The 13,381-nt window shown below is 48.1% G+C and overlaps 1 protein-coding gene across 1 annotated transcript in view; it reads left to right on the top strand.

Moving 5' to 3' along the window:
• Nucleotides 1–13,381, top strand: part of RELT (RELT TNF receptor) — a 64,229-nt gene that overhangs the window by 29,062 nt on the left and 21,786 nt on the right. Inside the window, exon 2 of the mRNA XM_072993444.2 lies at nt 10,361–10,450. Within this exon, the coding sequence (XP_072849545.2) occupies nt 10,400–10,450 (51 nt within the window). The 5' untranslated portion in view covers nt 10,361–10,399. The remainder of the gene's footprint in view (nt 1–10,360; nt 10,451–13,381) is intronic.

Below are 13,381 nucleotides of genomic sequence, written 5' to 3' on the forward strand. Positions count from 1 at the left end.
TTCAGCTCTTTCCCGATGGAAGCCCTCAAAGAAAGAGGGATCTCTCTGGTGAGAAAGCCGCCGTGCCTGCTGGGTTGAGCAGGAAGCTTTCGAAATTACAAGCTGTCAAGAGACGATGGGGATGGGAGGTTTGACGGTACCATAATCAAGGAAAATCATAGTGGGGGGGTTTGAGGGGGGGAGGCGCAGCGTAGGTGGCAAACAGCGGCTCCAAACTGACCTACTTTCTCTGCTGGGGGGGGGGCGGCCTGATGACTCAGCGCTTTTGTCTTTTCCTGCAAGCATGACTCCTCAGCTCTTGGGGGGAGGAAGCAGCTGTGCTGAATCTCAGATGCCAACCCTCCCCATGTGGGAGGGGATGGGAGGCCAAGGAGAAGGGGGTCCCCCCACCCGTTTCTCCCCATTTGCAAACACTCCTCCTGGAAGCTGTATCCACCCACCCACACACAGACACACTTTTCTGCTGAGCCAAAGTCATCTTTGGGGCCTGGGGGGCTGTTCCGAAACCTTTCCTTGCTCCCGGCGGTTCTCTCCTGCAACCCCCACAAAGCTGGAAGCAAGGCGGTTGTATCTCAAAAGGGTTTGATCTGCAGGAGAAAAACGGGGAGGTTTATCATTTTTGGAGTGTTTGCAACCTCGTAGGCTGCCTTTAGTAGGTTTGGCTGGGGGGGACCTTTCTGGGCTGGCAGGTGTCTGTCCGTTTATCCAGCTCTAACTAATTGTTCCTTCCCTGCTTCTGAATTCAAAGACAGCCCCGATTTTCTGCTCTGCGTCTTTTTCCCCTCTCTTGAGTCTGTTGAAGTCTGTTGTTAAAGGCATCCATGTTAGTCAGTTTGTTGTTTGAGCTGTTCAACTGGAAGTAAATGAAACCTTTTAAAAAATATTCTATTCATGTATCTGAGTGAATTGTTGAAACGGTACGTGCCAGTTATTCAGAAAAGGGGTGAACTCTACTGGGGAAGTTGAAGCTATTCTGCTGTGTGAATCCCCACATTTCAGGTGTGCTGCTCGAGGAACTTATCCAGAAATTCAAAACTCCGCAACCTGAATTGTCTCCCTGCCGCGGCTCATTGCAGGAGTGGCAAGATTGCAAACTACACCCACTGTCACAAATGTGACCCCCCCTCCCTTGAGAGGGACGATGGGAGTTGCAGTCCAGTCGAATCGGTAGGGTCCCAAAGTGTCCATTCCCAGTGTACAGCATAACTTTGTAACTTAAGGACTAGGAACTTGGTTTGTGGTTTTTTAAATTAGGAATTCCCAAGTCGCTGGCCATGTGCACAATCCTAAACCATCAGTCTTGCGTGCGTGGCAGCTCTAAAAGCTTGGTTAAGACTTATTTCATCAGCAAAGTCCAGTCTTGAATAACTGGCGTGAAGGTACTTCGCTTTGGGCGAAGAGTGGGTCCTGTCTGGGTTTTGTACAGCACCTAGCACACACAGAGGGTCTGCATCCAGCCATAGTGACTGCACCCATCTTGCCATGTTTCTGTAGCTTTTGGGGGGGGGGGCTGCTCCCTTAGCATGTGAGCCATTATCCCAGGGTGGCCGCTCTCCATGGCCTGTGATTTTGTCCCTGCGAAACAGCACCACGCCAGCCACGTGTATTGCACTCGGGGGTGGGGCTTTAGCCGCTCCCTTTCTCCGGCTCCTCGCCCCCCCTCCTCCCGGCGTTGCTGGCCCCTCCGAAGATCGGCGGCTCCAGTTTCTCCATCCTGGTTTTGTTGTGGGTTTTCTGTTGTCCCCTTTGTCTGCGGTCATTTTTTTTCTTCAGCGGCCTTCCTGGAGTCCCACACGCCTCTTAACAATGAGACTTTCATGTGGGAGAATTCCTGCAAACAATGAGGGAATCCACGCACTCCCTCGCACACAGATCCCTCCTTCAGAGGCCAGAAAAAGAGGCCCCTTTGTTTCCTCCCTTGGATGGAGGAGGGTGTTCAGAACGGCACTGCAGCTTAGAGAGAGAGGGAGAGAGAGAGAGAGAGGAGGGGGCCAGTGGGATTTGATGAAATTCCACTCCGTCTCAAAATGGAGGGGACTACAATGCCCAGAATCCCCCCCAGCCAGCCAGCTTGGCATGGTAGTCTCCGACGGTAATGTTTCCAAGCCGTGCTTTGTCTAACAACAAACGGAGTTGGTCAATGTCAGCAGGACTGGGGGGGGGGTGCTCCGAGAAGCCTACAGGAGAGACGCAGATGGGACATGTAAGTCATGCTTTGTATTTTACAGGCAGAATGCAGTGGCTCCATGCTAAACGTGGGTTTGTTGAAGAGCATTCATGAACGTGTCGCTTAAATATGGCTACAGAACTCTCTAGATGTGTGCAAACCTGTCTCTGTGTAACCGAGTATGCAAGGGCAGGAAACAAGCTGACAAAGTGACCTCAGAGGAGGGAGGAAGTCTTAAGAGTACCAATCTACATGTAGAGCTAGAAAAGACAAAGATGGCAGAATACCAGGGCGGAAATTGAAAACACACACACACCAAATTGGATTCAGATCACTTACTCTATTTAGTTGTACAGTAGTCGCACCTTATCTGCAGAATCAGTATCTGCTGATTCACTTATCCAAGATCTGAAAATATTACAAGAAAAATCCTAGAAATATATATTTTTAAAGATGAGGTTACCAGAACGGGTTACTAGAGGGGGCCGGAGACCATGTATATAGCATTTGCTATTGAAACAGTGTTCGCTTTAATCCACATTTTTTCAGCATCCGTGGGGGTGCTTGAAACCGATCCCCCGTGGATACAGAGATCTTATTCTACTCTAAATATAAATGCGTTTTTAGACTTGCGGATTTCATTGTGATTCTTAAAAGGTAACATTTTTAAGTTCTAAGGATTGTAAGCACGGTGGGTCTTCTCCGGGCATCCCGGCTGAGAGTTGTCTATAAAGTAACTTTTTTTCCCCAAAGAACTTTGGAAGAAAGAAAGAAAGAAAGCCGTTTTTTCCCCAGCCTGCCCCTTTCTTTATCGCCTTCCTACCTCTCTGGGAGAGGGCATCCAGGCGTCCTCAGCGGCCGTGACTGGGACCCGCTCTCACGCAGACGGGAGGAGGTTTTCTGCTCCCTGCCGGCCAGGACCATCCGTGCGTGCGGGGTTCTTATCCCGGCAACGGATTAATCAAGTGTTTTGTTGAAGGCGGCCTAATTAAGGCAATCGGAGGGAACCAAGCGTCCACCTTTTGAAAGCAGGTCCTCCGTTGGCAGCTCTCCCGGGCACCCGGCCGCTTCTTTTCTTAGATTTTTATTCTCTGGGGAGACGCAAGGTGTGGGTTTCAGAGGGACAACGATGGCTCAGCGGTTTCTTCTATCCTTGCTCTAGATTTGGGCTTGTTCTTTCCTTCCTCTGCCTTTTCTTTTGGAGTTTAATTTAGCAAATGCTTTCTTCACCCAACTTTGGAAAAACCCAAACGTGTATAGGATGTAGAACTGAAATGCTGTCCTTCAGCAAGGGGGTCATCGCCTGCCTTTCAGGCTGACGGTCCAAGACAGAGCAGGACTTTTTTATTTTATTTTTTAAAACAATAGTCGCTCAGCTAGAAAAGGGCTCCAGGAGGCGTAGGGTTTATTATGATCTCATGTCCCCTTAAAAGCGATCTTCGGAGCAAAATGAAGAGTCTTTGGATCAGTATTGTGCTTTATGGGAGGAGGGGGGTCTTTTTGTCCCGAAAATGTCTAGTAGTGCCTAATGGCCCAGTTCGGAAATGAAACCAGGCTGGTCAGGGCCAGATTAAAAACACAAGTCCTGTTTGCACAGACTCATCTGAATCGGACCTAATGGCTTCTACACAGGGGTCCTTTAACACTTCCTGCCACAGAGCAGATGGAATCCTGCCCTCATAGAATAAAGAAGTTGGAAGGGGGTCTGTGAGGCCATCCAGTCCACCCCTTCCTGCTCAGGGCCTTGATCTGGCTTGCCTTCTACCGCCAACCCTGGTCGGCAGCTCTCTGAGCTACCAGGACTACGAAGCCCACCTCAGCCTCTCTTGAAGACCTTGTGCCCCCCCCGAGTGCGGAAGAGACCATTCTCTGCTTAGCTTGCAAAATCTAGGCGAGATCTGGTGTGTTTGTGATGCTGTGGGGTGACCCAAACCAGGGCACCCCCCATGCATGACAGCAAAATATTGTCTGTACTGGAAAAAAGGTTTCGGAGGCCAAATTAGGCGCGAGAGTTGGGGAGGCGGGTCTGTCTTCCCTCTGGGTGGCTGTGCTAGTTAGTATGATTCCGGGAGCTGCAGTCCCAGAAAGCAGCCTTTGCAAACACTGGGGGAGACGATATCCGAAGGCCCAACAGGAACAATGGGTGAAGACTCCCTGTACAGACTTCAGTGTGATGGAAGGTTTTGTGGGTTGTTGTTTTTGCAACTTGGCATGCTGCCTGTAGTAGGTATGTTTTTTTTCCCTGCTCGGCTTCTTTCCTCTCTTTTCGTCGATCGGAACCAGTTAGTGTGTTGAGGCCTGTTGTTCAAAGCAGTCAGCCATGTTTTGAGCTTGCTGTTATCTGTTCGACTGTAAGTAAATGAAAACGTATTCTTTCTCCAACTAAATGTTTCAGAGTGACTCATTGAGACTGTAAATGCCAGTTGATGAGAAGAGGGATGGCCGATTCCGGAGAACTAGAAGCTAATCCTGCTCTGTGAATTCCTGCACTTCTGCTGTGTAGCTAGAGAAATTTAACCGGAAATTCAAAACTGTGGGACGGAGAGTAGGTCCCAGTCCATGCTCTTGTGATCTATTTGTGTTTTCGCCAGGTCTTTTGAGAAGAAAAAGGGAATTCGTGCCCCATGCCTCAAATTCTCTTTCTCTCGAGGGATTGGATACTTACTTAATTTGAAGTGATTTGCATCTGATTTCCCAAGACTGAAGAGATGCTGGGATAGTTAATTAAGGGTAGATGAAGAGTATTAAAGGCTATTACCCAACTGCTAAACTGTAAAGAGTCCAGTTCTCCAGGGACAAGATGCTGAACGGAGCTGTCAAGGGAGGCGCCACTCAATTCCCTAAATTCTGCTTTCGTTATTTTCTTATACACAGCTGCTGTCTTCAAATACTTGAAAGGTATTTCCTCTCTTTCAGAGGAGGGGCAGGATCTGTTCTCCATCATCCCCAAGTTCAGGACACATCATAAGGCACACTCAAGCAACAGGAAGCCCCAATTTAAGCTGAGTATCAGGAAAAACTTCTTAACTGTTAGAGCAGTACGACAGAGGAGCCCATGACCTTCCAGCACTGGAGGCATCCAAGAGAAAATTGGACCATCCTCTGTCGGATCTGCTTTGACTGGGATTCCTGCTTTGAGCAGGGGGTTGGACTGGATGGCCTTAAGAGGCCCCTTCCCACTCCATGATTCTGTAACTCTATGATTTCTGATTACAACCCTGCAGCACTGCAACCCAGTGTTGCAGTGTTGATGATTTCTGATTACAACACTCACCTCGAAAAGAGTGAGTCCATTTCCTCCTGAGATAGGGAAGGGGGGGGGGTGCAGGGTGGCCTCGTGCGCCATAGCCAAAAAGGAGGGCGCCAGAAAGAGGGGACGAATCTGGCCCTGTTCTGCACAGAAGTGCCGATTCTAATTTGCATGGTTTGCTAATTCGCACGGTTTGCACAGAAGCGCTTATGCTAATTCGCAGGTGACGACGCGAAATGAGAAACAACCCGTCTAGTCCAGACAGAAGGGCCACACGTGTCCTTCAGACAAAGACGACGGTGATGGAGGGATCTCTCTGCTTCCTAATCACCTGACCAGATCCTGAAACCCCTTTTTCTGGACAACTGCCAGGACTTTAATCTCTTCCCTTCTGTTTCGTGGTCTGTCCACCAGATCTGGATGGAACAATCCAGTCCGATCCAAACGGGTTGTGAAGATCTCGGAATGGTCGCCGGGAGCTCTTTCAAAGAGAGAGCAGCCTCCCCTCAAAGAGGCCACCCGGCTACCCGACAGCAAAGCAGCCCCCTCTGGGAGAGGATGATTCAGGCTCACGGGGGTTCTTCAATTATTTCTTTCTCATGCTTTGTTCATTATATGCAGAGCTCAGAATCCTCCCATCAGGAAGGAGACCGGGGGTTTTCTCATCCCACACAAGGGTCGGTTTGCTTGTTTTGCTCTTGCAAACGATGGATCACAAATAGGCCTCCAGAGGAGAGGTTTTCAAGGCACTGTTCATGCTGGCGTGGGGGACTCGGGGAGATGTTGGCCCTCCGCCTTCACAGGTGGACCTGGAAAGGGGGCGTTTCTCGGTGGCTGCTCCTTTAGACGGTGGAACTCCCTCCCACTGGAGGCCAGCCTGGCCCCATCTTGGCTCTCTTTCCGCAAGCAGGCAAAGGAGATCTTTCTCTTCAGGCAAGCTTTCCTTCACTGACAGGCTGCCTGAGTAGAGGTGGTTTTTTTTTTAATGGCTTGCTGTGCCTTTACTGCTTTGAATGTGTTTTTGGTATTGCTTTTGTTTATAGCCTCGTAGAATCATAGAAAAATGATGTTGGAAAGGTCCTCTAAGGCCATCCCGCTCGAGGCGACGGACGAGGCAGGCGAGATTCACCTGGCTTTGTCTTCCCTTGACGTAGGTCAGCTCACACCCTCCCTCCCCATTGCCTCGGCACAACCACCTTGCAAGGTTGGCTCAAGGAAGGTTACCCAGCGAGCTCTTTCGGTGGAGCGAGTGTTTGACCCCGGGACTCCCCAGTCCTCTGTAGATGCGCTCCCCCTACATTTTTTTTGTTTTGCACAAAATATTTCTTACTGTATTTATTAGTTCAATTTATATACCACCTATCTGAACGAGAGCCACTCCGGGCGGTTGACAACACGAAATTAACAAAAGAATAATATCCAGAAATCAAATCATAAAATGCTACTCAACTAGACATGAAGGGTTTGGAGTCGGATCCGCCGCGCATTATTCTTGGTAGAAACGCTGCAGGTAGAGTCTCCTTATCGCCACTAGCTGGGATGAGAATTCAGGGCAGAGCTTGGAAAAGTTACATTTTTTGTGGAGGGGGGACAAAATCCACCAGCCAGAATTGCTCCTCTCTTTTTTTGGAGGGGGGGAATGACAGGGGTTCTGGGCATCATTGCCCCCCCCAAGTCACATTTCCAACCGTCCGGTAGGTTGGCTACGACAGGGAAGCCTCCAGCTCCTGGCCGCGTTCCCGGGAGGCGCTTCCAGGCCGTGCCAGGGGCCGATGCGGGCAGCCAACGGATGGCCCGTCATGTTGGAAGAGTGACGGACGGACGGGGGGGGGCTCTCTGGGGATACAAATCCATCGTGCTAAACAAATCCTGGGCTTTACATCCATCGCAGGCTCTCTCTGCGGGCAATTAGCCTCCCGTGGCTCGTTCTTGCCACCCCCTGCGATGCCCCAGATCGGTCTAAATGGCACAGCAGCTCTTTTGAGTGGCAGGGGCAGGGAGAATCATTTTGCAAAGGAAAGGGACTCGTGGCTGAACTGGAAATGGGACTGGGCAAAAGAATTCGCCATTCCTTTGAGATCCCTCAGGTTCTGAGACGCCACCAAACAGTCTGGAGGGGGGGTCTCCTTCTTAGCCTCACTTTGGAAGTGAGAATTCATCATGCATTTGCATGGAGATAATAAATTATTTCTGGTGATTTGCAAAAGCATTACGGAAGGGAATATATACAGCCTGCCTTGTGCTCAAGGGTGCAAGTGCGAGGCTGAGAGGAAGCAGAGCTTCGAAAAGTTTAGCTTTTGGACTACGACTCCCAGAATCCTCTGGCTAGGATGACTCACTACCACTATCTGTGTTGGACAAGGAATGAAAACCACTAGAGCAGTGGTTCCCAACGTTGGGCCACCCAGATGTTCTTGGACTGCAACTCCCAGGAACCCTGGCCAGCACAGTTGGCGGGTGAAGGCTTCTGGGACTTGTAGTTCAAGAACACCTGGGTTGCCCCAGGTTGGGAACCACTGCACAAGGGGATTCCCCCTGGCCATGTAGGCTAGGGGGTTCTGGGAGTTGTAGTTAAATAAGCAAGGCTTTGGATCAGGCGCTATCCGTAAATGTTTTGAGCTATCTGCTGCGGGTCAAGGATTTCTAATTCCTTCTTCTTTCCACAACATCAATAACTAACAAGGTTCTCTCCTTTCATAAATCTGGTTGCTGAAATATAGTATTCGGGAGAGGGAGGTAGAGAGGAAGCAGGAATGGGTTTATACGTGCAATTGCTTGTGAGCTTTGGCCGGGTATTGAACTTGAATTTCCTGGAAGACCATGAGCGTATTTGCTGGAAGACCATTTATTCCGAGTTCCCTGGTCTTTAGGGTCAGTATAGGCAATACATTAGCCAGGGTGGATTAAAATCGATTATTTTTTAAAAAATCAGATTTTTTAAATTTAAACCAGACTTTTTTAAATTTAAAGCAAATTTATTTTAAATGAAAGGAAAAAATTATCTAAAGATAGTTTTCTATTTAAGATATATTATAGCTCAAAGGTTATTCAGCAAGAACTGAGTTATGTACATCATGAAGCTGTATATGCATGCAAAATTTACATTTTTGGTAAACTAATTCAGTTAATCCAAATTATCCTAGCTGAGATAACGTGCACTTTTTTCACAGCAAAAAGCGTATAAAATGAACAAAGTTCAGGAAAAGACCTTAGTCCCATTGTTGTCCTGCAAATCAGCGTACAAACAATGAGTACATTGTTTAAGCAAATAAAAGAAAATTCATGCTATATGTTATTGTTTGTAGTGAAATAAAACCATTTAAGCAGTTCACCAAATAGGAGTGATTAACCTCTTAAACTAAACTCTGTTCTGATATAGCAGTTTTACAAATCTGACAGGTTATCATTCTAATTATGAAATCGTCATCTGGTTGCAAATATTAATGATTATAACTACCAACTATGAGTATGACTGACTAGTGATTTAAATCGTGATTTAAATCGACTTGATTTAAATCAAAACCACCCTGCATTTAAGTGCATTCTTAGACAGGCTGGTCTCACTCCTGTCTGTCATAGCATGCGATTTTCTACACTTCCGTATCTTGCATTTTGCTGGTTTAGATTTGTGACGGAGCATTGAAAAAAAATAAACGGGAGCCTGATTTGTGGACACACGCCTCTGGGGAAATTCCGTGGCAAGAGGGAAATAGATGGACTCCAACTCCCATTATCCCCTAGTCAGCACCGCTAACACATAATGATGGAAGTTGTGGTCCTACATTCTGAAATGAGTTGTTATCAGGGCAGGCCAGTTGAAATGATGATGATGATGCCGCATTTCTCCCAACAAGGGACCCAAAGTGGCTCACAACATTAAAATTCACACAATTTAAAAACACAGTAAGTTAAACATTAAAAGGTAAACAATATATGATTTAAAATACAATTGAAAGATTGAAAGTGTTGATGGTCTTATTCCTGTGCTAACGAACTATTACCCCTTTGCCAATTGCCTGCTGTGCTCGTTGGCTCATAAAAATGCAAACATGTATTTGTACTCTTGGATCTGAGGGAGTGGATTTTGCTCTCACGCTGAAATAAAATTCTTCTTCTTTAAAGTGTGACAGTATTTTGCCTAATAATACAGTAATAATGGCATGCTCTCAAGTCAATTCCCTGGGTTTTCCTGGTAGAGACGACTCAGAAGTCGCTTCCCGTTCCCTCTTCTGGGGACACTTCTGGGGACTTGTGTGCAGCTGGCCCAAGGCTACCCAGGCTGGCTTGACTCCCAGAAGGCACAGCAGGGAATCGAACCCCCAAACGACTGAGCTATCCAGCCAGCTTTTGCCAACATGCCGAGAGAAAAATAACACAGTGACCCCCTTTGGAAATTGCCACCGAGGAAAGCATTTTCTTTTCCTTGACGGTTACGTGGAGTTTCCACATCGAAGAGCAGCCTATGTGTGTCTAGCCGTGGGAATTGGGGGCCTTCCTCCCAGGTTTGTGGCCTTCCCGGAAGCATCTCGGGTTGGCCCATTTCGAGAAGTGGACTGAGAAAGGGCCCCGGGGGGATCCTGGCCGTCTGTTTTTGCTTGAGGGCAGGTCGTTTTTAAAAATCGGAAGGATCTGAGGTTGCAAAAGCATCCATCTGGACCCACGTAAATAAGCCGAAAAGGGAAACGCGACTCCCAACAGGAGAGGAAGCCTTGAACAGACTTCTCCTTTCTTTCCCTTGGACTTAATCATAGTTGATAGATTTCCTGTGCAATCAGCTGTAATTGGCGGGAGATAAACAGCATTCCTGCCGGAAGGTAGGTGGGATGGAGGTAAACAAAGGTCATTAAAAGAGCGGAGAGCCCGCAGCCCATCCCCAGATTTGTAGAAGAGAAGCCAAGCGTCCCATAGGTAACGTAACCTCTTTGTTCTTCCCTTTCCAACAGATTCGTTTTTGCTGCTGCTTTGAAATCAGACCCCTGAAAATGAGGAAGAACTGGAATTTCTGCTCGGTCATCATCAGCCTGCTTGCAGTAGTAAGTACAGTGTCTCTTGCAGAACAAAACGAGAACTTTCCGCCGTGTCTTTGGCCTCACCGGGCAGTTTCCAGAGACTGGAAAAGTTTGGGGTTTTTTTTTTCTGTATTGAAGACTCCATCATGGTTCCACGCTGGTGAAGGCGTTCTAAGGGCTGCTATATTAAAAAAGCAGTTTCTCCCATCTTGAGCAGTTTCTGCATACAGCTTCTCAGGGACGTCTTTGGGTCTGAGTCCCAAGTTTGAATCCAAGGCTTTGCTAACAAGACCCGACTATTGAGCCCCAAATCTCAACCCCTATTAAAAAGACGCCAGGTGGTTCCTCCTAGCCTGCGAAACTCTCTTCCAAGGGAGATTTGGCTGATTTCTGCCCTCCCTGTTGCTCCACCAGAGTGGGGGAAAGACCTTTTCGGCCAGGGCAGATGTTTGGCAGCTGGCAAGCTGCTTAGAACGTAGATTTAAAGGAGTCTTTCTTCATCATTAATTGTTTTAATTCAGTTTTGTTTCAGTCCTATCATTTGCCCGATTCCAATTTGATCAAAGCTTGGAGGTAGTGACTTGTAAATAGTTCCAATTCACTAGCTACGTCTGGAATTTACAGGGCTGCAATAATGCTACGTATTATTGTAATATAATGGGTATGATAAAGGTTACTTTATTGGTAAGTCATCTTTTCTGAATTTTTTGGCAAAGTTCTTTCTAAAGGTGACATTTGGGGAGCTTTTGAAGCTGAATGCTGTCCTCTCACCAATTCTGGGTGGTTTTCTTCAAAACCAAAGAAACAGAGAGACATTATAAAAATTAATAGGCAATGCATGCTTCAAAGACTTACTGTTACAGACAATACAAAGAATAATAACAATAAATTGCTTTTTAAACATAATACAGTGGTGCCTTGCACAACGAGTGCACCGTAGAACGACGAATCCGCACAACAGGGCCGTTCTAGCGATCGCAAATGCGATTGCACACCGACGGCCCCTATGGCTCAAAATCTCAGAGCGAAGGTCAGTAAGCGGTTCGCTTACTGACCTTCACTTTGCCATCCGCCGATCAACTGTTCGGCGGCTACAAAATGGCCGCCGGAAGCCCCAAAATGGCGCAGCGTTTTCACACCCTCGTTAAGCGAGGGGAGGGCGCGAAAATGGCTGCCGGCCATTGGAAAAACATCGCTGTACGGTGAGTAAAGCTGCTATTGGAACGCATTAAACTAAGTTTAATGCGTTCCAATGGCTTTTTTTGATCCGTACAGCGATGTTTTCACACAGCGAGGGTTAATCCGGAACGGCACCACTGTATTGTTATTGTTATGTGCCATCATGTTGCTTCTGACCAATGGCAACCCTAAGATTGAGTGATCTCCAAAAGGTCCCATCCTCCACTACCCTGCTCTGATCTTGTAAACTCAAGCCCATGGTCTCTTTTAGAGAGTCAATCCATCTCACATTGAGTCTTCCCCTTTTCCTGCTGCCTTCCACCTTTCCCAGAATCTCTTTTCCAGAGAATCCTGCTTTTTCAGGATGTGCCTAAAGTAGGACAGCCTTGGTTTCGTCATTTTTGCCTCCAGAGAACGTTCAGGCTTGATTTGATCGAGGACCCACTTGTTTGTCTTTCTGGCCATCCGGGGTATCCACAACACTGTCTTGCGACACCATATTTCAAACAAACCAATGCTTTTTCCCTGTCTGCTTTCTTAACTTTAAAAGGCTGTATTTAGAGATGCAGCATTTTCCACCAGCACCATGCAAGATCAGAAATGAGAACCACTCTTTTGGCACTTTAAAGAGCAACAAATTCATTAGAAGGGAGGGGCATCTTTTCAGACAGCCTGCTTGCCTCTGGATCTCGCTGCTGGGGAAACCCACTTTCTCCTTTCGCCTCCTGTACCGATTACAACTCGGTGTACGAGGAACTGGGGAGCAGAGGGAGCAGGGCAGAAACCACTAAAGGTAAAGGTAAAAGGTTCCCCTTGACATTTAGTCCAGTTGTGTCCAATTCTAGGGCTCAGTGCTCATCCCCATCTCCAAGTCGTAGAGCCAGCGTTTGTCCATAGACAGTTTCCATGGTCACGTGGCCAGCACGACTAGACATGGACCACCGTGGTGGTACCTATTTATCACCTCGCATTTTTACATGCTTTAGAACAGCTAGGTTGGCAGGAGCTGGGACAAGCGACGGGGGCTCACTCTGTCGCGTGGATTCAAACTTACGACGGCTGGTCTTCGGACCTTGCAGCACAGAAGCCACTGCCCCCTGCTAATTGAAAACCCCCCATTCTTCTGCCCACAAGGGCTCCACGCTGCATCTCTGCCCCCCAGCTTAGACTCCGTCGCCGGATCAACCGGACCTGCAGAGAGACGTGGCTGGAAGTCGCCTTCCCCACTAAGGGCTGCGTTCTGCTTGCAGGCGCATCCAGTCATGAAGCGCATCCTCGTGGCTCTTGCTTCAGCCCTCTCCTGGCGCACAAAGACTCTCGTTGGCAAAGGGTTTGGAAATGTCTGACCGAGAGGGTAACCTTGAACGAACCACATAAAGAAGAGCGGCTGCTTTATTGAGCGGCAAAGGCGTCTTCGTCCTTAAATATCGCTTAGGACTGTAGCTCCGTCTCGCCCTGTTTCCCTAAATAAACTTCTGGCTGAGAAGGCCACGTGGTAGGGGAAAATCCGAAGCCAGCGTGGAGTGGGGTGGGGAAAATGTTTAAGGCAAGCAGACAAAACTGTCCCGGCGGGTCACGTTGTAGCTGTGAAGGGTTGCCTGGCTGGCCACATGTGCTTGAAAGCCGCGCGGAGGGTCATCAGAACATCTGGATGCCTTGTCATCGGAAAGACCGCTCCGGCCACAGTTAGCGAGGCCGCCCTTGCCAAAGTCAACCAGCTTCCCGGGTGAAAAGGTTGCATACAGAATTTGATTTAGTAATACATGAGCCTCACTC

Source organism: Pogona vitticeps, chromosome 3 (genome assembly GCF_051106095.1).
Source record: "Pogona vitticeps strain Pit_001003342236 chromosome 3, PviZW2.1, whole genome shotgun sequence".
Lineage (NCBI taxonomy): Eukaryota > Metazoa > Chordata > Lepidosauria > Squamata > Agamidae > Pogona > Pogona vitticeps.